The sequence below is a fragment of the Chelonia mydas genome, chromosome 7 (assembly GCF_015237465.2).
Source record: "Chelonia mydas isolate rCheMyd1 chromosome 7, rCheMyd1.pri.v2, whole genome shotgun sequence".
Classification (NCBI taxonomy): domain Eukaryota; kingdom Metazoa; phylum Chordata; order Testudines; family Cheloniidae; genus Chelonia; species Chelonia mydas.
This window is the reverse complement of record NC_057853.1, coordinates 121,236,278-121,262,664: the sequence shown is the minus strand read 5'-3', so window position 1 is coordinate 121,262,664 and position 26,387 is coordinate 121,236,278. Positions and strand designations below refer to the sequence as shown.

The 26,387-nt window shown below is 41.9% G+C and overlaps 1 protein-coding gene across 6 annotated transcripts in view; it reads left to right on the top strand.

Annotated features, from left to right (window-relative positions):
* OGA (O-GlcNAcase) overlaps nt 1-25,003 on the top strand; it is a 40,042-nt gene extending 15,039 nt beyond the window's left edge. For 5 of the 6 annotated variants that reach the window (XM_007070456.4, XM_037903413.2, XM_027832640.3 and 2 more), the window contains 11 exons: nt 3,302-3,400; nt 3,558-3,842; nt 4,318-4,476; nt 6,234-6,844; nt 7,232-7,406; nt 11,035-11,120; nt 11,996-12,100; nt 14,399-14,484; nt 16,223-16,415; nt 21,680-21,839; nt 22,647-25,003. In XM_007070456.4, coding sequence (XP_007070518.1) covers nt 3,302-3,400; nt 3,558-3,842; nt 4,318-4,476; nt 6,234-6,844; nt 7,232-7,406; nt 11,035-11,120; nt 11,996-12,100; nt 14,399-14,484; nt 16,223-16,415; nt 21,680-21,839; nt 22,647-22,783 — 2,096 coding nt within the window. In that variant the 3' untranslated portion in view covers nt 22,784-25,003. Of the gene's footprint in view, nt 1-3,301; nt 3,401-3,557; nt 3,843-4,317; nt 4,477-6,233; nt 6,845-7,231; nt 7,407-11,034; nt 11,121-11,995; nt 12,101-14,398; nt 14,485-16,222; nt 16,416-21,679; nt 21,840-22,184; nt 22,485-22,646 lie in introns of those variants that run through there. The other variant, XM_043552318.1, reaches the window with a different exon arrangement.
* The last annotated feature ends 1,384 nt before the right edge of the window (nt 25,004-26,387 follow it).

The following is a 26,387-nucleotide window of genomic DNA, read 5'->3' as shown; positions in this document are numbered from 1 at the left end:
AGTGCCTGTTGAAGCACTCTTGTGGTTCTGTCCCTTCCCTCACAACTCCTAATGTTCATAAGGCAGAGCTATAAAAGAGGGACATGGCCCACTGACTGTCTCGATTATTCCAGCTACAGTAGCAGATGGTCTAGGGTCTTGGACCCAGGTTCATTGGAATGGACCATTTTTGGTGGTCCGTTCTGGATTTGAAATGTACGAGTCTTAATATCCTGGCACAGACTTTTGGTTTCCAGTATATTAGAACTGAAGACAAAGAAATTGGTGGTCCCTCTTCCTCAGTCCTTATTTCAGCATGGTACCTGAGGGTGTGATAGGAGAAACTGAGGTGGTCGATATGCTATTTCCCCTTGTTTTATAGAGCCGCACTCCAAACATTTGGCATTGTGAGGGCGGGGTAGGGGGTGCAGGAGCACTCCGTGGGCACTGCCTCTAGAAGGCTCTGCTATTCTGTGCTGCACTGTTGGCACATCCCAATTCTGCAGAAAAGGACCTAGGGGTGACAGTGGACGAGAAGCTGGAGATGAGTCAGCAGTGTGTCCTTGTTGCCAAGAAGGCCAGTGGCATTTTGGGATGTATATGTAGGGGCATTGCCAACAGATCGAGGGACGTGATCGTTCCCCTCTATTCAACACTGGTGAGGCCTCCTCTGGAGTACTGTGTCCAGTTTTGGGCCCCACACTACAAGAAGGATGTGGAAATATTGGAGAGAGTCCATCGGAGGGCAACAAAAATGATTAGGGGACTGGAACACATGAGTTATGAGGAGAGGCTGAGGGAAGTGGGGATGTTTAGTCTACGGAAGAGAAGAATGAGGGGGGATTTGATAGCTGCTTTCAACTACCTGAAAGGGGGTTCCAAAGAGGATGGCTCTAGACTGTTCTCAGTGGTAGCAGATGACAGAACAAGGAGTAATGGTCTCAAGTTTCAGTGAGGGAGATTTAGGTTGGATATTAGGAAAAACTTTTTCACTAGGAGAGTGGTGAAACACTGGAATGCGTTACCTAGGGAGGTGGTGGAATCTCCTTCCTTTGAAGTTTTTAAGGTCAGGCTTGACAAAGCCCTGGCTGGGATGATTTAATTGGGGATCGGTCCTGCTTTGAGCAGGGGGTTGGACTAGATGACCTGAGGTCATCTGATATTCTATGATTATCTATTATTCTATATCATATGATATTCAACCCTGATATTCTATGATTCTGTGATTCAATGAAATGAATGTGCAGAGATCACCTTGAAGAACTCCAGTTACAGATAAGTAAAATAGAAAGATACATATTTCTTCACAACTCGACAGCCTTCACTGACAAAAAGTGAATGCTTTTAAAACCAGAATCTCAAATACAAGCACAGCAGAACCCTTTTGAAAAACAAATATACAGTCACATTGACTAGCCTCAGCTGGAAGGCCACATACATATTTTACCATAATCTTCACCATCATAGTGTAAATCTTGGTTTGGCTGTCCTTGATTTTAAGATCTTGAATTTTTGTAAAGGTTGATAACTGAATGACAATGTAGTTAACCTACACCTTAGCTGATTTTTTTTTTTGACTTTCGTAGGGTCTTTACATCTTTCTCTGTTGTACAGATAAATGAAGCATTTAAATTTTGTATAAACGGGATGTATGGATCACCAGACTCTTAAATGCAATGCATGGCTGGCAATGGTTGGGCTGGCGTTTTTGGTGGTTGTGTGTTTTGGTTTTTTACAGCAGTGCTTAGATTCCAGATTAAATCTGGAATGGGAGGCACTGTGCAAATACATAGTAAGAAAAGTTTCTGCCTTGAAGAGTTAGACAACATAAAAAGGGGAGGTGAAACTGAACCACAGAGGTGAAGTGACTAAATAGAGCCTAAAAAGAAAAGGAGTACTTGTGGCACCTTAGAGACTAACAAATTTCTGCTGATTACCAGTCCGGCACCCTATCAACTGAAGCATGCTGCCTTTTGACTATACTGTTAATGTGGAGCCCTGCTTCATTCTATGTTTGCTTGACAAAACACGTGTTCACTTTTTGTAGCTGCATTGGTTATGCGTGTACCTGTTTTCTTAGATTAGAGAGACAAGGTGAGTGAGGTAATATCTTTTATTGGACCAATTTGTGGAATCAACACAGCTACAACACTGTTCTTATATGGCATCCATCAATGTACCTGTGTGTAAAACTTGAAGGGACAATAAGCTGTTTTTGAGCAAGAGGGAGACCAACATTAGATAAATCAGAGTAGCAGATAAGGAAATTCTTATGACCTGTAACTTTGAAAACAGTTTAACAAACATTCAGATGTATACAGCCTTCTTTGCCTTAGGAATGAATGTGGGAATTTTTAGGCCAAACCACTTTCCAGGCCAGCATTAAAAGAGGGCAAAAATAGGGCTATATAATGGAAGCTGTCTGCAGTCTTTAACTGTGGAGAGATTGCTCTCTCTTCATAATGAGGCATTAAGTATATCTCATTCAAATTTTGGGGAGTGGGATTTGAGCACTGTGGAGTATAAACACATTCTGTGCTTAAGATGGAAAACTTTCTTAAATTTTAGGCTGTGGAATAATTCCTGTAAGGGAGCAATTGAGAGCCTCATTGCTTGACACTTAGAACTGATCCAGAGACTAATCTAAAATATACTGAGATGGCAATAATTCGGAAGTCCTGGTCTCTCTTGTTTCTACAAGCTGTCTAACCCTACCCAACTAGATACAGGAGGGACTTGACTTCTGATTCATGTACCCCTTTCAGTATGTGTAGCCACATAGGAGATGAGGTGATCGGTGATCCTCTTTTTGTGGCCAAGATACCATCTTGTGCATTAACTGGATGTTCATGTACTTATTTTCATGTTGCCTTATATGTTGGAGAGGAAGGTGAATACTACTGTTAGGAATTGCTTCCTAAGGGGTCTTATGGGAATGACCAATCAAATTACTGTATGCAGTGGTGGTGTAGCCATGTTGGTCCCAGGATACGAGAGAGAAAAGATGGGTGAGATAACAACTTTTATTGGACCAACTTCTGTATAGCTTGAAAGTTTGTCTCTCTCATCAACAGAAGTTGGCTCAATAAAAGGTATTCCCTTACCCGCTGCATCTCAGACTACTCTCTGTCCTGCCTAATTTGAAGACAAATCTGTCATCCCGTATCCACCTGTACTATTGGGCTAGTAAAAATGCCAAGTAAAACTCCATTATTCCAAGACTGTCATGTCTGTTTTCACAGTACATTTCTTTCTAATGACTGTCATTACTACTAGGATGTCTTTTTTTTTCTTTTTCTTTTTCCTCCTCTCCCCCCTCTAGAATATTGTGGAACTTTCTGCTATCCAAACGTTGCCCAATCCCCTTATTTACGGACTGTAGGAGAGAAGCTGTTACCTGGCATTGAGGTGTTGTGGACAGGTAGGAATCATGCTCTTTGAGTTGATTAGTAGTCTTAAATGAACTCAGGCTTTTAGTAAATGATTTTATTGCACCAGTGAAACTACTTTGTTGTTTTTGTGTATGAGTGCTTCATAACTATATGTAAAGTCCTCTAATTATCCAATTGTACCTCTAGGTCCTAAAGTTGTATCTAAAGACATTCCAGTAGAATCTATTGAAGAAGTTTCTAAGATCATCAGGAGAGCTCCAGTCATCTGGGATAACATTCATGCTAATGATTATGATCAGAAGAGGCTGTTTCTTGGGCCATATAAAGGTCGGTCGACTGAGCTCATCCCTCGTCTGAAGGGAGTCCTGACCAATCCAAACTGTGAATTTGAAGCCAATTATGTTGCTATTCACACACTTGCGACTTGGTACAAATCCAACATGAATGGAGTGAGGAAAGATGTGGTGATGAGTAAGTAGATTTGTATGGTTTAACAGTTGATTATCCTTTGAGTTGGGACAAGGGAAAGACAACTGGACCAATTTATTATAGGTCTTGTAGAAGTGGTTTTAGTGACAAATCATGACATATTCTCTTATTCTAATCCCTACTTCCAGGTGCCAAACTCTCAGAATATATATTGTGCTCCCCCATATATTGTGCTCCTTTTTGATCTAAGAGGCCTCCTCTCAGATCAAGAAGGATCGGATTTGTAGTCTTTGTTGCTGTACTTCCATGTTGAAGCTGAGGGAGGCTGCAGTTTGCTCCATTTTACACATATTGGATGCAGCAGTTCTCTTCTTTTTTTTGCAAAATGAGGCTGTGTCTGGCAAAGCTTGGGTTTCCTGGTCTAGCATTCTTATTGAGAGCTTTAAAATAAATAAATAAAAAAATCTGGAATCTTGCATACCAATTTATGTGCTGTTTTCTCAACTTTTTCCTTTAGCTGACACTGAAGACAGTACTGTATCAATCCAGATTAAATTGGAAAATGAAGGGAGTGATGAAGATATTGAAACTGATGTCCTGTATAGCCCTCAAATGGCTCTGAAGCTGGCCTTAACAGAGTGGCTGCAGGAGTTTGGAGTACCTCACCAATACAGCAGTGAGTTGAATTCACTTGGTTTTCCTCTGGGCACAGTAGGAACGCTGTCAAACAGGTAGAAAGGTTTAGGTTTGGGGCTACAGGAAATGGTTTTACAAAAGCAAAAATATTTCCATGATTCATTAAGCAGAAATGGAAGTATTATCAAACTTTTTTGTGCAGGAACTGTTAAACCAGGTTCTATTAAAGATGGTCCTGACTCAGCTGAGGAAAGCATCTCTTATGGTGCCAGAAGTTCCAAGAGGCCATTCTGTATAGAAAAGAGGATCAACAGAGGTCATGCTGTCCGATCTGACTGGCCCCAATGCAGTGCACTTCCGTAGATACTGAGGGTCTGAGAAAGATGGGTCTCCCTTCAAGGGGATGTGAGATGACTTAAAACCAATAACAATGTCCCGTGGAAGCTGTTAGATTGATTCCTCTGATGCTCAGTGGTGTCCCCTGAGCACAATACGGATGAGTCCTCACTGCAGTAGGAGCCAAATTCTGAGGTAGAGCCCATGGCTCTGTGGGGCCCATTGTTCCTGCCAGACCAGAGCTTGGCATTATAGTTATGTCATTTCCGAGAGAATCAGGGGGATCTCACGATACACCAGAGTGTGACGGACAAAGCGCTTCAGTTGTCCCTTTGGACAGCTCCGTGGTTCAAGTCTTATTAGGGATTCAATCTAACTGGCTTTGGCAGGGAGTGGTGATGAGGCCAAGGTGTCTATCAGTTGCTGCCTCTTCTCCCTATCCCCTCAAAAGACCTACTCTGCCTGAATCCTCAGGCTCAGTAGTGCTACCTGCTGTGAAGGCACTCTCTCCTCTCGTCAGTGATTTTAAAGCATATGCCTGGATTTGAAGAAACTGAGGGACAGTTGAGGGTGGACTATATTACCCTGGGCTCTAGAGTACTAGAATAAAGATGCTTGTACACACTTACCCAGCTGCTTTCAAGTGAGTTCTGTAACCTCATGGCAGGGCACACAATATGGTTCTACAGAGCCATACGGACAGAGAACTAATGTTGCTTTAATTGATAACGTTTTTATTCTCACCTTAGTTGCAAAGGGTGCTATCAGTGCATAAATATTAACTAGTCTATTTAGAAAGCTGCTTCCGTCCCATTTGTGCCACCAGTCATACGTGGAGGGGAAATCCTCCAATTCAAATGTCTGTCATGGTAGAGCTCTTGAACAGGCTTTATAAATTTGTCAAAGTATATTCTTAGCAGCACTGTAAGGGAGTCACTAATGATGGTTTTACTTTGACAACTGATCATGCATATGAGGGACGTGATCGTTCCCCTCTATTCAGCATTGGTGAGGCCTCATCTGGAGTACTGTGTCCAGTTTGGGGGATTTGATAGCTGCTTTCAACTACCTGAAAGGGGGCTCCAAAGAGGGTGGCTCTAGGCTGTTCTCAGTGGTAGCTGATGACAGGACAAGGAGTAATGGTCTCAAGTTGCAGTGGGGGAGGTTTAGGTTGGATATTAGGAAAAACTTTTTCACTAGGAGGGTGGTGAAACACTGGAATGCGTTACCTAGGGAGGTGGTGGAATCTCCTTCCTTTGAGGTTTTCAAGGTCAGGCTTGACAAAGCCCTGGCTGGGATGATTTAGTTGGGGTTGGTCCTGCTTCGAGCAGGGGGTTGGACTAGATGACCCCCTGAGGTCCCTTCCAACCCTGATATTCTATGATATTATTCAGAATTTAGAAAGGTTGATTTGGTGTTGGTAGGGATTGCAGACTTTAAACTTGTTTGTTCTATTCTCAGGTAGGCAAGTGGCCCACAGTGGTGCTAAAACCAGCGTAGTTGATGTGGTGCCTCTGGTTGCGCCATCATCTCTAAATGCAACAACGGTGGTTACTACTGTTTACCAAGAGCCCATCATGAGTCAGGGGGCAGCACTGAGCAGTGAGCCACCAGCACTGGTCAAGGAGGAAGAAAAGAAGCAGTCTGATGAGGAACCAATGGACATGGTGGTGGAAAAACTAGAGGACGCAGACAAGAATGTTAATCAAATACTGACAGATATTGCTGAAGCTAAAATGTCTGAGGAGCTAAAACCAATGGATACTGATAAAGAGAGCATAGCTGAATCTAAGTCCCCAGAGATGTCTATGCAGGAAGACTGTGGTAGTGACGTTGCCCCTATGCAGACTGATGAACAAATGAATAAGGAACAGTTTGTGCCTGGGCCAAATGAGAAGCCTCTCTACACCGTAGAACCAGTGACTCTAGAGGATCTGCAGTTACTTGCTGACTTGTTCTACCTTCCGTATGAACATGGGCCCAAAGGTGCACAGATGCTGAGAGAGTTCCAGTGGCTCAGAGCAAATAGCAGCGTTGTCAGTGTTAATTGTAAAGGAAAGGACTCTGAAAAAGTGAGTGTGACTGTCTTATTTTTCTTTCCTTAAATCCTAATCCTGAGCTGCATTACACATTTCCTGTAATACAGGGAGGTTGTGTCCCTGGAAACTTTCTAGAAGAGTAGATCATGTAGCCCAAAGGCATGCTTTGTGCAGGGGCTGTAGGGGCATGTAAAGATTGCTGGCATTTGACCAGAGAAGCACAATTTGGCCTTCCCTGCTGTAGCAACGATAGTGAAAGGGTATTGAACAATGGTTGTCGGTCAGAACTGTCATAAAAGAACCTATACAATTTAAAAAAAGAAAAAAATGAAGTACAGCATAGTGCAGTTTTTTGTTCGGAGACGTCTAGTCTCTAGAAGAGTATTTTTGATCTTGTGGATCTTTTGTCTCCCTCAATAGATTGAAGAATGGCGCTCCCGAGCAGCCAAGTTTGAAGAGATGTGTGGATTGGTCATGGGAATGTTCACTCGCCTCTCCAACTGTGCCAACAGGACGATCCTTTATGACATGTACTCCTACGTCTGGGATATCAAGAGTATCATGTCAATGGTGAAGTCTTTTGTGCAGTGGTTAGGTAGGTGCACTGGGAACTGTTTTACACTCAGATAGTGTACCTTTTTTGTTTTTAATTAGCCCACGGAAAAAATATTTCACAAAATGCATTATTTGTGGCTTATGGTCTAATTAGATCTTCATTAAAATCTTTCCTGCCTCACTATTCTGAAATACTGTTCACTCTACTTTGAATTGGTACTGGTGTTATGAGTAACAGTGTTCAGGCACTGGCGGTTAAATGAAACATCAGTTTTTTCTTGGGCTAATGAAACTTAAATCTCATCTCTGAAACATAAGCGCTGACTTTAACTTGCTCTGACTGAATGCACACTGGACTATGCCATGTAACTCCCTTGACACCCTGTTATGTGATTGGAAATGACACTATGAAATGTGACCGCACATCAGCCATCTGCTGCTTGCTCTGTCTTGATAACATTATTGCTGTCTTCAACAGAACAATTGCAGAAGTGACCTTTCAATGGGCCTGGCCAAGAGGAAGCCGATCCTCCCAGCCCTTGCGCATGCGAGCTTTAGCATATAAGGCTATTCTGGTGCAAAATGGTTTGCTTTAACATTTTCCAAATAGTTGATTTTTGGGAAAGGGTGGAAATTGGAGAGCTCTGTAAGTCAGCTTTTGTCCAGATGTAATCTGAGACTTTTAAACAGAGCTTGAAAGACATTTTTTGTTTGCAGCTTTTTTTTTTGCTGAAACATGTTTTTGGGGATCCTAAGTTGGCAGATAGCACCAGCATGGCCTGGGTTCTTCTAGTGACCTCATTTTACTTTCAGGTTTCAATCCAACTGTAAGGAATATGCTGTGGACTTGCTTGATATACACAGCAGGCCGCAAAGCTGATGGTCTCACGTCACAATTTTTGTAGCTGTCACAAACCTCACAGTGGATAACCATTACACAGCCTTTGTCTAGTTCTAGTGTTTCAGTTGTTCTTAAATCCTTCTAACTTGTAGATAAGTTTAAATAATTTATAATTTAGAGACAGAGAAGACCTAGCCGGTTATCAAGTCAACTCAGCTAGGGCAAGGTGAAGTTCACTTGCACTTTGTGCAGTTGAAATATCCACTGATTGCTCGAGATATGAATAGTTTTAAAAAGAGGTGAGCAAATATCAGCCTTTTACCATGTAAAGGGGGCAAAAAATTAATAGGTGTAAGGTCTTTGAAAAGAGACTGGTAGTATTTAGTGCAGCGTTAACATGCCTCTATCCTCATGCAGCTGAAAAGCTTGACTTAATGATTCCTTAACCGGTAAGATGCAAAAATGCTTAGTATTGTTACTTTGACTTTACATTGAGATGTAAACAGAAAGTAGTCTTTCTTTAATAGCTCAATTATTTGTTTAAAAACCTAGGCCAACATTTTTAAAAGTGGTCATCTGAGTTTTGGCTGCTTCAGGTTTCCAATTTGTGACCCCTTGGGCCTGATTTATCAAAGTTACTAAGCATCTGCTGCTCCCAATGACTGTAGCTGAAGTCGTGAATTATTTTTTTTGCCTTTTGAAAATCGGATCTAAGCTGTCTCGAGTTATGCACTCAAAAATTGAGGCAATCCACATCAGGAGCCACTTCTGCAAATATTATTAGCCCTGTTCAATCTCAGTCCCAAAACTTGTCTCAAGTAGCCAGAAGACCTAGTAAGAGTTCTGACTGTTGGACAGGCTGATTCCCAGGCCCCAGGAATGTGGTTTGGGAGAGGAGATAGTTCAGTCTCCTCATTCTTTTTTATTTTATTTTATTTGTTTAATTTTACAGTATTTTAAAAAATGAGTAGATGAGGAGAATCTTCAGCAGGAATACATTTCTACAGCGCTTGTGAATATAGCTTATGTAGGTTAAATACACTGAACCAAATTAGTTCCCACAATGGTGTGTTCAATGGGCCACTGAACGTTCATTTTCTTCACCTCTCCTTCCAGTCCAGCTAGCATTCAGTCCCTTTAAATAGTGTGGTTGTACAGTACTATGGATTACTAATGCCTTCTATTGTCTTCTTCCCCACTGTGTACAGATGGGAGAATCCTCAGCACAAGTTTCTACTGCTATTGGATGGACAGCGCCAGATGTTCGCAGCGCGTCGTCATTAATTAGTTAAAATGGAAAGGTTTTGTCTGTGAGGCAGCTCAGATAGATTAGATGTGCACTAGGCATGAACTGAAGTCACATTTGCGCAGCGACTAAGGCATTAACTATGTTTTTCATTTACACAGCTCTTCATTCACGCAGCTCTTTACTGTAATAATTGGAAGTGCTAGTTATGTTGTAGTCTCAAAGGAGAGACAAATACTGTCTTCCAAGTTAATGACTAAACCTTATAGTTGTAAAGGGTATCTTTTTACATCAGACATTCAGATGTGGGAGCAAGCTAAACTTAAATCCTGATATTTGGATTATTTTCTAAATTTATCATACTAAATAAATCTGTTTAAAAATTATTATTAAACTATTGTATGTCAAACTTGGTACATTTTGGGACTCTCTGACTAGCACAACATAATTGACTGTATTGATCTGAGACTGTTACTTGAACAGGAGGTAGATTGCTGTCCACAAAAGGAAAAGAACTTTTGCGCTGCTTATCTTATCAGAAAACTAGGCAGGTAATTGTAATCCCTATGCCAAACCATTCACCTAATCTTGCCCTCTCTCAAAAATATCATCTATGTTAATTGGTGTTAAAGGCTGTAATGCTTGGCTAATGGAACAGTCTTAAATGCTAAACTTGCTGATTAAAGTAGATTTTCCAGTACTTAATACATATTCTAAGCTGAGCGTTTTAATGGGCCTCATGTGGTTGGTTGGTAGGAAGCCTAGTGTGACTGACATGCTTGAGGTGGAAGAAATAAGATGCTAAAAGCAAGAATAAAACCGTTCTGCTCAACGGTTCTTTATTAATTACAATCAAACTGTGAATTCATTGCAGTTAACTTACTGGCCTCTTCAGCATGTCAGTAGCACTGTAAATACATGGTCCAGAACTGAGCTAAGTTGGCCTTTCTAGTCTGTTGCAATGAGGCCACTGTTCCATACAGCTGTCTTAAGTGAGTCAGACCATTCCGTGAATTTATTGCCAACCCTAGTTTTCTGACAAGATTAAAACAAATAATACTAAAATGTGACTTCAGACAGGTCCAATTTTTTCAAGGGGCTGTGGTAATGGAATTTGTCTTGTATTATCTGTTTGATGAAATTTGCAATAGTAGCTATTAACCAGGCCATATTGCTTCCAAAATGTCCTCTTCACTAAGGACATGATGCTTCTGCCATAAATGTACAGGCAAAAGAATGTACAAAACAGGTCTGGGAAGCTTATATCATTGCACAGATCTCATGCCTCCCGGTGTGGGATGAGGTGTATTATTGGCTTTTTAAATACTTACTTGTCTGCTCGTTAGCCCATTATCTGAAAACAGTAATATAGATATTGCATTTTATTTATCCATTAAGGGCATGAGCACTTAGAATTTTTACAAATTGTACAACATTATTACAGCCTCCCCCAAAGTCCTGGATTATAGCTCAGTTAGAGAGCTTTTTCCACAAAGTGTATGTTAGCTTTTTGGACATGTTAGACCCCCCCAGGAAATCCCCCTTCTCGTAACGTTCTCCGCTTGGATCTGATCTCAACAGGGTGTCGTAGTCAATCTTCAGCACAGTTCTTAAGTGGAGACCAAGAACCCTGGGCCTTTAGAGGTGGTCTAGCAGGAGAGTTCCAGGTATCAATATGACTTCACAACTGAATGACATTTTCTTTGTTTTATGAGAAACCTTTTGTTGCACAACAGAGGTCTGGAAGGATTGGTCTGCCGAAGGCTTTCTGGTCCAAAGTCCAATTAGCCTTACAGCTTGGTTTTAAAATAATTTTCCTCCCCTTTCCACAGTAATTTCTCAAGGAGATGCTGCGTGTCCCATGCGCCCGCGAAGCGCAGCGGCTTTAGTTGTACATTTCACATTGTTTCTTTGCAGGTCGCACAGCGTTTTTATCTGCGCCCGCAATTGCACAATGCGCGCATGCTTGTCTGCCAATGGGAATTCCATGAGCAAGAGAGTGTCACTGACACAAGTTTTGATTCTTCTCTAAACAAAGTTGTAACTCATTTACTGGAAGGTTTCAATTGGAGAATATTCTTAAACCTCTGTTCACCATGTTCGAATTTGTTCATGGATTTTTCAAGTGCTGTACTTTTTCCCCCTCACAGGTGCTCTGCGCGCAGCAAATAGAATCAGCGCATTGCTTTTGGGATAAAGTGTCTCCTCTGGCCAGTTAACCCTCTTCAGACCAAACCTTTCCTCCTGACATGCTATGTTCTTACACAGAGACAGTGTAGATATGATTGGTATAAGTATGTTAAAGCAGAAATGAGCTTAACATAAACACCGTTAATGTGCTGTTACAATTGCATATTTTAAAACACCAATTGGATAATTCCTATTCAGATAATAAGGTCTTTGTATTTGTAAAGCATACCAACCCCACCATCTGGGGTGCCTGCAGTAGCAAATGTTAATTTGGGAGTCTGCAGTGCACATGCCAGAGTGCGATGTCTCTCTTGCCTTTCAAACACTCATATTAAGTCTTTTGTTTTCACAGCGTTTGCTGCCTATTGATGGGGCAAATGACCTCTTTTTTCAGCCACCTCCGTTGACGCCAACTTCCAAGGTTTACACTATCAGACCCTACTTTCCAAAAGATGAGGTAACCTCTGACGTTAATGAACATTACTATTCAGCACTGGTTCCATTGGCTGTTATGCTGCCCCAACTGGCGCTATTCCCTTGGTTGATAATATGCTGCTGTTACGTATCGATTTCTAAGAGCAGTTCATGTACTAGTAAGCCTCCTAATCCTCCTGTAAGATGCAAGTGTCCTTGTTTTGTAGACTGGGGGGAACTGAGGTAGAAAGGTGAAATGACTCTCCCAAAGTCACACAACAAGTCACTCTCAGCACCAAGTCTACAATACATAAATCCAGACACTAGTCACCTTTTCTAGCCACTAGCCCAGTCTCCTTCTCTAAAATGAAAACTAAGTGGTAAGCTATTGCAGGATTTCTTTGGCAGTGTATGTAATATAATGTGCTGTAAGTTAATCTTTTTAGCGACTGCACACACACACACACACACACACACACACACACACACACACACACACACACACACACACACACACACACACACACACACACACACACACACACACACAAAATCCACTTGATGGTCAGTCTGGGAAGTGCCACTAAATTTCAGCTTCTGCATAACAGAATTACTTGGGGAGCTCATCACTGCTGGTTAGCTGCTCTTCCTGGTTTGTAGCCTTACAAAGTAAGCACTCGGATTTTCTTTAAAGTGCTTAACTTCCCTTCAGGTTTTTTTCTTTTTTCTTTTCCCCTCAAGGAGTGGCTTCTAAATGGGATTTGAAGCTGTCATTCTCAAATAAGTCTTATACTGTAAGTTTACACTGCTTTAGTGCCTTTCCAGTAAAGGTGTTTCCCTATGCCCCGAACAGCCCTATAATCTAAGGCCTTGTCTAAACACGATTACACTGCCTTAACTAAAGGTGTGATTTAATCGGTATAAAGAAAAGGAGGACTTGTGGCACCTTTGAGACTAACAAATTTATTTGAGCATAAGCTTTTGTGAGCTACAGCTCACTTCATCAGATGCATGTAGTGGAAAATACAGTGGGGAGATTTCTATACACAGAGAACATGAAACAATGGGTGTTACCAGACACACTGTAACCAGAGTGATCAGGTAAAGTGAGCTATTACCAGCAGCACTGCTACCTGATCACTCTGGTTACAGTGTGTCTGGTAACACCCATTGTTTCATGTTCTCTGTGTATAGAAATCTCCCCACTGTATTTTCCACTGCATGCATCCGATGAAGTGAGCTGTAGCTCACAAAAGCTTATGCTCAAATAAATTTACTAGTCTCTAAGGTGCCACAAGTCCTCCTTTTCAATTTACGGATACAGACTAACACGACTGCTACTCTGAAGCCTGTCATTAATTGGTATAGTTAAACCAGTGCAAACCATTGTGTGGACATACGTGTATCTGTTTAAAAGTATTTACATTGGTTTCATTTACACTCTTGTATTGACTGATGCAAGCTAAACTGAGAAGCCAGGTTCTAATTGAAAAAAGAAGGAACACACAGGGCTTTGCACAAGTTTAATTGAATCTTTAGGGGAGGAATTTAATCATCTAAGTGACTTAGGATCACAGGCCCCGTTGACTTTCAGTGAGACTCATTCCCCTAAGTCCCTTAGCCAGATTTGAAAATCCCAACCTAAAATTATACCTTTAGTAAAACTGACACAGCTTTTTGCATAGGCCATACCTAAGACATGCTGTCACAAAGAATACAAGTTTTGGAGAGGGAGAATCTGATTATTAAGAAAAAGGGTGAAGACTCATCATTTAGTCAACTTGTATTCAAATAAAAACCTGGTATATGCCATTTAAAATGTCTGAACTATAAATAGGTTAGCTTTTCAAATAGAGAAATTCTGCTTCTGCTGCTGAAGGGCAGTAACTCCTTAATATGAAGGAATCTGTCAGGACATATCCAGCCCTGCAGAAGTACCTTATTTTGGTTGAATATGAAACATCCCTGTAGCTATTTAACATTACAGCCTGTTAAATATACCCAGAGAGCAGTTAGTAATTAATGAGCATGTTTAATGCTCTTCATGGTTGAGACAGATGTTGACCTGATCTTCAGCATTCCTTTCCTGTTAGAAGCATTGTGGGTGTGAGGTTTTTTGAGGCAGAGTTTTAACTAATTGCAAGAAAGATCCTTGAAGAGTCTTTAACAGATAAAAAATGCTTTACATGCATCCATACAACCAAACTGCATATTGAAACTTGTTTCACAGTGGAGAACTTATTAATGAACTCTCTAAGGCAAAATTGCTAATCAGTATGTTTATCTTAAATAAAAGGGTGTTTTGGAATTAGAAAAATAATCATTCTATGTCTGTTTTTAGGCATCGGTGTATAAGATTTGCAGAGAGATGTATGATGATGGAGCTGATCAACCTTTCCATAGTCAGCCAGACTTAATTGGAGACAAGTATGTAGGACATTCTTACTTTTAAAATTTGCATGTATGTCTGCAGCCATTGTAATTTTGGTGTGCTGATATTTATGTAACGTCAACAGTGTGCTGGGTGCTTTATGGGTCTCTGCACTGAAGAGTTTTCTGTGTAAATAAAGCATAGATAATTGAAGAAATGGTGAAACAAACACAAAATAGCAGAGTGGTAATAGACGAGTTTTTTGTTCACTTGTTTTCTTTCTATTCAACAGCTGTAGTTTTCAGAGAAGTGGGGCTGAGTTAGGGTTTATGGGCCTCTTGGAAGAAGCTTGTGTTCAGAAATGATTTATAGGAGAAAGCAGAGATGCCATGGACTAGCTCCTAGAAAGTTGTGGTAGGGCATAAGATTGAATGGAAAGGAAAATAGAAGGGATAAAAGGAAAGTGTAAAGATGGGAGAAGAGACAAAACTACACTCCGGAGTGGACTACCACTCCTTTTTCACTTCAACTTCTGAAAGGTATAATTGAATGGCAGTCAGACTTCCAAGACAGCGGTTGTTACTCCATTTATGCTCAAATACCTGTTTTATTGAAGGTTTTACTTCCAACTCGTCTCTGTACATTTCCCCGGTGTAGACATTCTCAGCAGTGGGTCAGCTGAACTGGTGGTAGCACCCCTGAGAATTCAAGTATAAACAAGGTTCCTGCAAACTGACCTTTTATCGGTTTTTGATTAGATATACTTGCAGCTGCTTTAAAGTGGTGGGCCTTCTACACTAGGGCTTCCATTGGTTCAGATCTAGTGATAGCACTGGTGGGAGTTTTCTTTAACATCCTGGATGTAAATGTGGTTTTAGTTATCCCCTGTCCTTTTTGCTTCAGCTTCCTTTCAGAGTCTTGTTTTATATTGTGTTTAAATACCTGAGTTTGTCTTGTAAAACATTCTACTAGCCATCAACTATCTTTTTAAGGTACATGAATGTATTTTATAAAAATGTGAGGTGCATCACAGATGAAGACAAGATGCACTCTCCACACCACAGCCTAAATACTAGGTGAAGAAATGACAAGTGAGATGAGAGCAGAAGGGAAGACTGAGCTTTTTAGCTTCTTGAGCATGAGCTATTTGAGTTCTCTTCCCATCTTGTTAATGTTTTGATTTATTGAAGTAATGGGGGCAGCTCTATCATGTGGGGGACAGGAAGAGATGAGTAGAAATGGGATAAAAAAGAAGGTAGAAGGAATGGTGGAGAGCAGCATGGACATGTCTGCAGGAACTATTGGAACAGCTGAAAGAGATGGTTTACTGCAACTAATCAGAAGAGAGGAGAGTTACGTTGCAGACTATAGGTCTGCTGGTAGGGCATGTCACTAGAAGGTTCTATTATTGTTCCCTCAGCTCCATGACTATGGGAAGGGTGGACTCACTGGGGCCCTGGCAGGAGGAAGCCTGTCCATTGCAATGGAATGGCAGCTGGGTCTTAGTCCCCTTTCTAAGCTCATGGCCTGAGCACTTCATATTTGATTATCTACATCTTCATAGCTGCACTCCCAATTTGTGCAAAGTGGTGGCGATTACACATGCAGTATGGAAAATGTGGTCCTAAGTGACTGAGTAGATCACTGCCCTCATCTTCCACCCTGGTATAATGACTCTCGTTCCTTGTGTACAGTATCCTCACTATTAACCTACAAAGACAATACCTAGTTTGAAGTGACTTGTTGCTTTGTTTGTGTGGTGAACTCAACCAGATACTGCTCTCCTCTCTGCAGGTTAGTGGGAGGCCTGCTTTCCCTCAGTCTGGATTACTGCTTTGTCCTTGAAGATGAGGATGGCATATGTGGCTATGCTTTGGGCACTGTCGATGTAACACCCTTCATTAAAAAATGCAAAATTTCTTGGATCCCTTTTATGCAGGAAAAGTACAGTAAGCCGAATGGTGATAAAGAACTGTCTGAAGCAGAGGTTAGTAATCCTATGAGACTGGAATTATGCTGAACGTTACAATCCTGTTTTTTAAAGAGGTATTTGTTATCCACTTGCCTTATGCGCTTTCTCATCATTAGAACAGCACGCTTTGATCTGTGTAAGCATTTATACCATGCCTATCCTCCTCTGAGACTGCCCTGCCTCCAGCTCTGACATTCAAATCTAAGAGTTGTTAATGCACATCAGTTGTGACAGCAGCATGTAAGGTGCGGGAGGGCCTCTTGTTTGACATGGCTTAGGTCCTAGGCACAACCTTGAATTGCTCTTGGAGAGGAACAGAAAATCAGCACATGCTTCAGAGAACTGTTATAATGTGCTCCTTGTGTGGTACAGCTATGCAGATGGACCATAGCAAGGTCCACACTGGAGAGATCTGGTATCTTTACCAGATGCGGGTAAGACATTGATCATCAGCTACATTCGGAAGTCAAGGGCCAGCCTGGGAATCCAAAAGCAACCTAAATGAAGTGCAGACAAAACCCTTCAATAGAGGCAGGCAACACCCTGCCATCTAGTAGCCTTCCTGTTGCCTCTACCAGCATTACCTTAATCTTGTTTGGATTGAGTGTGTTTACTGTAACTTCCTATTGTGGTTAGAGGTACTAGAAGAGCATCAAGGAAACACCCTTGATGCCTATCATCCACATAATCATAGCACCATCATGCAGATCATCTCGCTATGTCCCCAAGCTGCTAGAGACTCAGGTTAAATAGTAGAGGTGTCAATAGACCCCTACATGAAAGTCCTCAAAGCAGATAAGCAGTTACCAGCGTCACCTTCTATCATTTGTCTGTGGAAAATTGAATCGCTTGAACCATTCTTGTCTACTCTAGGGTCCTCTGAGTCATCAGAACCTCATGGATGGTATCAAAGGTTGCCGAATGGTAAAGGAATAGTCTACTACCAAGATCAGTGCAGTCTCTGGCATACCCTGGCTGAACCAACAAACAGTCCAGTGCTCAAGCTCCCTCAGTAAAGCTGGCTGGAAATGGGAGGGGAACAGACATATCCTCTTCTGACACAGATCTGTAATACAAAAATGCCATCTGCACACCCGATCCAATTGACCTTGCCTGCAAAATAGAGAATACTGTTTGCTGTGAGGAGTTTCATTTCTAAACAGCTGTATACTCTGTAGAATGGGTTTGATTAGCAGCTGTCTTGATTATTTCCTCTCCTATTCTTGAGGGTAGGCTGTGTCTGGGAAGGTGGTGCTCCAGTTTATGCACTAATCCTGCAGAGTGGAGACTTCATGTCTTGACTGTTCTGGAGTCTCTAATCTCTGCTGTTGTGATGTATTAAGTTTCAACGTTGAGCATTTGATCCATTTAAAACTAGATGGTGCAAAGCACTAGTAGGAAATACGCTGCAGTAGAGGACAGGTTTTGCACTTCCAGAAGATTAAAACCAGATTTGGTGTCTTGCTCTCTTTACGAATGGACCAACTTCAGATAGCAAATTCTTCAGTTGGTGAGGCCACCCCACTCACAGTTGCATGGTGTGCTGCACTTAATCTTCCTGTAACAGCTCACAGGGCAGTGAAGCCCCTCCAAGACGCATACAAAGGCAGCTGTCTTTGAGTATCAGGAAAGGAAGTGCTGCTTCCCAGGACAGAATGGGTTCGTTTCCCTTTACGGATTCCCACCTTTTTAGTGATATCTTGGATTCCACGTTGGCCGACATCAGAAGAGTGTTTCTTCCATTCACAGCTTCTTAGACAGTTTGATCCAAAGTGTTCAGCCTTCTTGAAGACCTTTTCAGTTATGCACTTCCCAAATCAAATACCTCCTTAAGACCAAACTTTATGCAGGTAATGGGTCCTCTTGTAAACAAGGAGACAAACCCAGATGCACCCAGTCTTACTGCCCTTTGCCTATTTTGGGATTTGCCTTCCAGACTACAGTCTGAGAGGTAGACTCTTTTCCCACTGAGCACATTGGATAGATGGTCTTCTCTCTGAACATGAGCTGCTACAGTGTCCTTGTTCCTCTCACTCATCAAACTGTTCTCATTTCTCCCTTCTAAACCTTTTTAATTCAAATAAGAGGGCATGTCCTATCTTTGCCCACTTAATTTAACTGCCACATGTTTTTAATGTCTGTCCCTTGGCCATCTGGTTCAGGAGCATACTTGAGTTAGCTGTGGTAAAGAAAAGACCAAGGAGAAAAAGGTTCATTCTAAGCCTGATGTGGTTCAACCAGTTTGTGAAGTAGCAGCAATTCTGACTGGAGACCTTGCATGCCATTTTGGTAGCTTAGGAGTCACTCAGATATCTATAGACTTGGGGGACACATATTTAGACTTCCCCTCCATTTAGATCCATCAGTGACTTTTGCAAATCACCCTGCACAATCCCTACTGCTGTTATTACTCCCAGGCTTTCGTTGCTGACATACGCCAGCTCATGACTATAGTCATGATGCTTCTCTTTCTGTTGTTCTTTACTTGGAAAGCTAGCTCACTTGAGCATGTGTCAAGGGAAGATCTTAGAATACAGTGACCAGGGAAAGGGGAAGCTGACTACATTTCAGGTATCAGGCCCTGTCCTCTTGTTTCAGCTTCTGCACTGTCTCCTTTGAGGATGCTCCTCTCCCTCCTGGACTGCATGGTGTCCTGTTATGACCTGATTTCATGGGCACAGGACTGCTGGGAACTGCAACAGCTGGTGATTGCTGCTCTGAGGATCAGCAAAGATGACTTGGGCTGTGTCCCCATTATCTGTGGGTCAGGTCCTCTCTGAGATGATTGCATGACCACTGGACCCTTCTGCACAAAGTTCCCAGTCTGCAGATTACAGTAGATGTAAGCCTTGAGGAATAGGACATACTCAACAGAATGGCATTATGCCATGGGCAGTGTCTTGGAGATAAATGTACGAGTACTAAGTGCTGGGTGACTGACTGTCATTAAGATCAGCGCAGAGGTTGCCACATTCTGATCAGGATGGACAATATGGCATTGGTGGCTTATCTCAGTCACCACTGAGGCAGCAGGAGCAAGATCCTAGCAATGGAATCAAATCTTACTTAGATAGGCAGGAACTTTCTGGACCTTTGTGTTTCTGGAAATCCAACATTGAAGTGAATTGACTGGCATGCAGCAGGTTCTTCCCAGGGGAGTGCTCTCTAAAGACTCATCTTTTAGATGACAGTGGACGCAAAGGAACCCGGGTACTGCAGCAGGTAATCAGACAGAAGCTTTTGCTCAGGATGTATTTTTGTTAGATGCTTACACCTTCCCTCAGCTTCTACCGATCTGGAAAGCATTGAACACATTAGGTCTCCTGATCCATGTTATACCACACTGGCTGAGAAAAATTTGGTTAGCAGATTTCTTGGCCCTGTCCAGAAGACCAGCATCCCTGTCCCTGTAGCTGCTTGTTTGGAGGCCTGTGACGCACCCCAGCCCAGGTGCTTTGAAGCTCTTGGTGTGTGACAGGACACGACTGAGGGAGGTGGAGGAATTGAATAGGGCGGCCTTTGCCATGATGTACTCCAGGAGGAAAAACTATTTTGCTTAAAATGAGATGTGTGGGATGTCTCCCCGGTTGGTGTAGAAAGCAGGGAACTTCAGCCAGGAATGCCAAAATGCCTTCTCTCCGTTTCTGCAAGAAATATTTAAGGATGTTTCAACTTCTGGAGGTCCTGTCTGTCCCCATCAGCACATTAAGGGATCCAGTGAGAAAAATGATTTTCCAAGGGGGTTTCCTAGTGTTCCTCCAGGACAGTAGTTTTCCATCGATAGCCTAGCTTCCTCTTTGATGGTGATGTCAGAATTTCACTTCCAGATATCTTCCTTCCCAGCTGAAAACTAGGAAAGATCTGGGTTGACTTAGGGGCCTTAGGATTTACCTGCTCTGATCCCAATCCTTTGGGAAGTTATTTGCCTTGTTCATACTCTGAGAGTTGCAGGAAAGGACTTAGGGCCTATAGAAGGGTTGTTTTAGTGAATGGGTCAGCACTTATATCTGAGAGGCTTGTGTGTCAGCTGAAGTGCAAGGCTTGCTGCACTAAGCCTGTAGCTGCATCCTGGGCAGAGTGGCACCAGGCTTGAGTGAGTGAACTTTTCAAGACTGCCACGTGATACTGCACATCCAGAATGTAAGAATTATCAGCCAGTGCTGCCACTGGGTGGAGAGTGCTCTACTCTTAGATTCCTCAAGGAGCGTTCCTTTCCAAGAGGATGGTACTCTCCCTGTTTCACATTTCCTGTCCATCTGCAGCTTTCCTGTTGTGTCTTCCTCTACTTGCAAAGACTGCTAGATAGAAGCCCTGAAGTTGTGCCTTGAGCCCAAAACAGTCAAATTTTGCTCCTTGCCTGTTAATCCTTTTGATTACTCATTACGCTGCACTTGTTGCTCTAAATACTGGTTACGTTTTTTCCCCTTGCAAGTGGATATTGTTCCCTCTGTATGAGAAAACAAATTCTTGTTGGGCTTTGTTTTGTAAAGTAGATTAATTTCAGGTTTCAGAGTAACAGCCATGTTAGTCTGTATTCGCAAAAAGAAAAGGAGTACTAGTGGCACCTTAGAGACTAACCAATTAAAGTAGATTAAGTGTTACCATAATATGTAATCTGAGGTGCATTTCTATTTTGCCACCACTGCCACACTTCAGTGTGGTATAAATAAAAGTTCTGAGTGCGCCTAAGAGTGCGGGACTTCAGATGATGTCTACCAGTAGATCTCTTCTCTACTGTCACTGTACCAGTACCTAAATTTCACTAATGGTGAGGTTGTCTTCTAAAATTCTTGTCCAACTTCCTGGTAGGACTGATGGAATCTCCTCCTTTATGGAGTAGATCAGCTGAGCAGTGTAATTTTGTACAATGTTTGTTATTTTTGTCTTTCCAACATTAATACAGCCTCAGGTACTTGCCTGACCATTTTATCCCACTGCTAGAATTCAGATCTTTGCTACCTTGGTTTCATTTTTAACTGACTGGAATTCAGACTCCTGAAAAGAGAACTTTCTTTTATTTTTAAACAGCTGGTTTATTTTCCTGTGTCAAGAGGATGAAAGTAAAAGGCTAACTAGCTCTAATTACAGGATTCAGTGAATGGTAATTTCATGCAAATTCTTAAGGCTTGTTTTTGCTTTAGGCAGGTATATCTGAAGTGCCTGGTCTCTGCTGATTTGTGTGTGATGCTCTTAGAGGCATAAAGCCCTGAACAAAACAGCCCACATCAGCAAAAGTGATCATGATTAAAAGTGATCATGTTCCTTTCTGTCCTCTTTAGAAAATAATGTTGAGTTTCCATGAAGAGCAGGAAGTATTGCCAGAGACATTCCTTGCCAACTTCCCGTCGCTGATAAAGATAGACATCCACAAAAAAGTGACTGACCCGAGTGTGGCCAAAAGCATGATGGCCTGCTTGCTGTCCTCTCTGAAAGCTAATGGTGAGTTTTTTGCACTTGGAATTGTTGAGGGCTGCTCTGGGTACTGTGATTTAAGAATGACCACAGCACTTCAGCCCGTTGGTGCTAGCCAAACTGGGAGTTCTGGGGGTGGTGCCAATGCATTTTGCATTCACATGTTGGTCTGTGAGATCTGATTTCTGCGAAGTTGGCACATGAGGTTGTTTATAAGTTGCTTTCGCATTCTAGCTCTAATGCTACTGTCTATCTTCTGTAAAAGATACTATCGTAGCCAACATTTTGCAAATTAGGAAATGGGAAGAACTGAGGGAGCAATTTGGCTAACTGAGGTCCCCAGCAGCCACACAAATATTTATATTTCCCCAGCTGAAATCCGCGAAGCCATTTCCGAAGTATGATAGTATGCTGAGATCTTCCTTCTTGAATGCTGGAGGCACTTGGCCTTCTGCCTCACTGCATACCTGAGGCTTGCAATTCTCTTGAACAATTCACATGCCCTTTTGTGGTGCTGATCTCTCAGCCTGAGCTTCGGGATGTTTTCATGTGAAGTAGGCCTGTAGAGGCAATTTGAGTACAAACTGATAGGCTGCAGTCTACAAGCCAGCAAGAGAAACTACAGTCTCTTTGTGGAGAGGTATCAGCTATGTTACCATAAATCCAGCCTCCGTTTCTGGTAATAGATATACCAGGTATGGCACTGGTTCAGTGATTTGATCGGTTTTAAATGTTAAAAAAAATGGAAAAGAATCTAACCATGTTTGCAGAGTTTGGGTCTTTTTGTTACAATAACTTTTCTCCTCCCACCCTACCCCCTTTTTTCTTCTTCAGGCTCCCGTGGGGCTTTTTGTGAAGTGAGACCAGATGATAAAAGAATCCTGGAATTTTACAGCAAGCTGGGTTGTTTTGAAATAGCTAAAATGGAGGGATTTCCAAAGGATGTTGTTATCCTTGGAAGGAGCCTGTGAAGTCCTTGACAATGAACTGTTCTAATACTGTAGTCCCTTAACAGCTGGGTGGGTGGTGGTGGGGATCTTCATATGGTCTAACTGCACAAACGCAGCAGTCAGCCAACCTGCTGGAAGGGGCTATGTGAAAATCCACCCATCACAGATTTCAAATGTTAACTTGCTGGATGAAGAGAGTGCTGCTGAAAACCCAGTTCTGAAAAAGAGAAACCTTGTTGTCGTCCTTTCCTGGTCTTGCGTGAAGTGCCAAGGAATCTTGCGTGGGCTGTATCCTCTGGGAAAAGCCCCTGCCCTTCCTGCCCAGTGATGTGGTTGGTAGCAGTTCTTTGCATCCATATATGCAGTTAGCAGAATGGTGCTCTTTATCTGGAGTAACTATTAAGATCTGATTTTCTTTTTCCCTGTGTCATACAGCAGGATGTGAGGAAGGAGGGGTGTAGTTGGGGTACTTCATGTTGCAGAGATGGGAAGAATTACTTGTGTCAGTCAGCAAATTTAAAGACCGGTATTGACGGTTCTGTTTATGGCTATCTTTATGCTTGTTTATAAGACAGTGACTAGTTGTCACTGCTAATGACCATTGGTTCAGGCTTTGTGCTTTGTAGGGACAAATGTGCAGTTGTCTGTGGCAAAAGTCACTAATGACAGACTTGTAAATGTCAGTGTATATAAACTAGCTGTATGCTTAATAACTTCTTTGTGTTTACTGGTTTTGTAATTTTTTTTCTTCTGAAAAGTGAAATGGTATTGGTCCAAGATGGCACTTTTGAATAACGTAAAACCACAATGGTGAATGAATCTGTCCTCAGTGTTGGCTTTTTCTACTGTGCCTCATACCCAGAGCTGGAAACTGACCATGTTGGGTAAGAGATGCTGATCCAGAAGGATCATTCCTTCAGAGGACAGACAGTTCTGTTGCAAGGCTGCCACTGCCTGGTGCTATCATCATTCTCCTGGAACTGAAACAGCGATTCAGTGGGAGGCCTGCTGAACCTGTTAATTTTGGTGGCGGTCTCAAAGAAGAGGTGGATGGAGGAAGTGAGAGGGAACTGGTCCATGGTCAGGATTTGTCTTCGGATCAGTCTCCTGTTTCAAAGACTGTTCATACTGGTTTGACTAAATCAGGGTCTTCAAATCCTGCATGTTTGTATCAAAGATTTTTTGTAGAAGAAACACCACAATAAGCACATTTTTACAAATTATTTAAATGGTTACCTAATTAATGTAACTGCAGATATTCCAAGAGTTTAATGTTTTTACCCAGATCTGATGTATTTGACTAATGTGATGGAGTCAGCATGGTTAGGGGATCTGGTAGTGAGGTAGTCGCACCATTTGTGGGGGTTATTGATTTTTCTGTAGAAACCCTGTGTTCCAGAGATGTAATTTGCCAATAATATACACTTTACATTACCTTACCTTACTGATTTCACCTGCTACCATCAACTGTGTTTAACTTCCTTCTTTTTAAATGTCCCTCTTGGTTTTGGTGGTGAACAAAAGACATTCAGGTCCTTATTAAAGCTCCCATCTGTGTAGCTTTAAAGAAATTTTACAAGCTGTAACAAATGGCATTAGACTGCAGTAATGTCTGCAACCTGTAAGGAGAAGCTAATGTTTGGCCTTCCAGTGCAGTCACATAGGATATTTTCTTTTTCAGAATGTGAATAATTTTTTAATTCAATAGTGAAGTATTTAAGTTTAAACAAGTTCATTTCATTTACAGAGAGAGGTATAGGGTCACGCTATGGGATCTCATGTAAATCAGAGCTGAATGTCACTAGTTTTAATACAGCTTTGAGTAAGTAGCTGGTCCTTTGGTTTATCAAGTGGAAGAGTGGTTGTGTTTTTTTTTTCCCTTTTCTTTTTTTAATGGATACCAGAGTCAATTTACTACTTGATCTGGATTCATAGCATTACAGGATAGGATGCTTGTGGCCTTATATCTTGGCTTTTAAGGAGTTGCCACAATCTCTTCCTATAAATTTTATTGTTACAGAAGTTAGTTGTACAAATGGATGGAATGTCCAGGCCAATACCATCACTCTAGGATTGTAAAGTGATAAGTTGACATATCTTTCATGGTTATGAATTTTCATTAAGGTTGGAATGCCACTTTCATTAATCTGTTTAGATCAACAGTATCTGTAGCAGAAAAATGAGCTGTAAAACTGTATTTGAAGACCATGCGAGAAATAGAATAAAAATAGAGAAGTGAATAAATAAGCAATGTGTTTAGTTTGTAAAGCTGTCAGGGGTGGATGCAAGGGGAATACACCTCTTCCATTTTGCTAGGTGTTTTGGGCACCCTAATGGTAAACTCTCATCTGGCTGCTTTTCATGTGATTGCCCTTTTTTGGCGGGAGGGGGATGCTGGCTGTTATGACAAGCATTTAACCACACTAACATTCTTCATGGGAGGGTGATGTTGGATGATATTGACCCTTCAGAGCACTTTGAAATCAACAAGTGAGATCCTTTTAATCCAAATGTAAATAGCACCAGTTATGCATTTCTATTTCTTCAGGCTTTGGGTGGACCTTTACACAGGCTCACACAAGTAGTTCAGTAAAATGATGTCCTCTTGAGTGTCTGGGGAAAAACCAATCAGAGTTCCGTTGCAACAACGTTTAATACATCCCTTTTTATAAGGTATTTACCAGCACCCAGACAGTTAAGTATTCTCCCTATTTTACCAATAAGGAAACAGAAGTTGCAAAGTGACTTGCCCAAGGTCAAGTAGCAAGCCAGTGCCACAAACTAGTTTTTATAATCCAGGAATCATTTGCTCGCAATCCTGAGCCCAGACTTCACTGCCTTGAGGACGTATGAGCCTACAGAGAACTTTGAAAATATTGTTGCCTTGTACTGACTAGGAAGTGCAGTAGTCAGTGCTCCCTAGACCACTTTAATACACAGTGGTGGCAACCAAGGACAAATAAGCCACGTCCCTTCTGGCATACTTGCCTTGGATATTGTTGATGAGTTAAACAGTTCTCCTTGGAGAGAGTTTCAGCAGTGGCAGAGTGAGAGGAAGTGTCATTTAATCCCATCTCAGTAACTACTGCTTAGTTCTGAAGTGGGATCCCATGCCTTTGATTGGAGGTATAGAACATTTCATTCTTGTCTGCTCAATGACCCAGGGCGCTTGAATGGCTTGGGAGTTAAGTTGGTTCTTGCAGTGGGAACATTTTGGGCATGTGCAGTAATGGACGTCCATGTACATGGTATGAAATCTCCTGGGCAGTTCTGTGATTGGAATAACGTCGGCCTGGCTGCATTGTTGTTCCAGAAGGAAATAACTGGGCTTTTTGTAGTTGAATGTTAAAATGTGAATACTTGTTCTAGCTGTTTTTATTTGCAGTGCTACAGCAGTTAGGGAGAACTTTTCTGGATGCCTCTAACCATCAGAGGAGTGAAGTTCTGGAACAGCCTTCCAAGGGAAGCAGTGGGGACAAATGACATATCTGGCTTCAAGACAAAGCTTGATAAGTTTATGGAGGAGACGATATGATGGGATAGCCTAATTTTGGCAATTAATTGATCTTTGACTACTAACAGTAGATATGCCCAATGGCCTGTGATGGGATGTTAGATGGGGTGG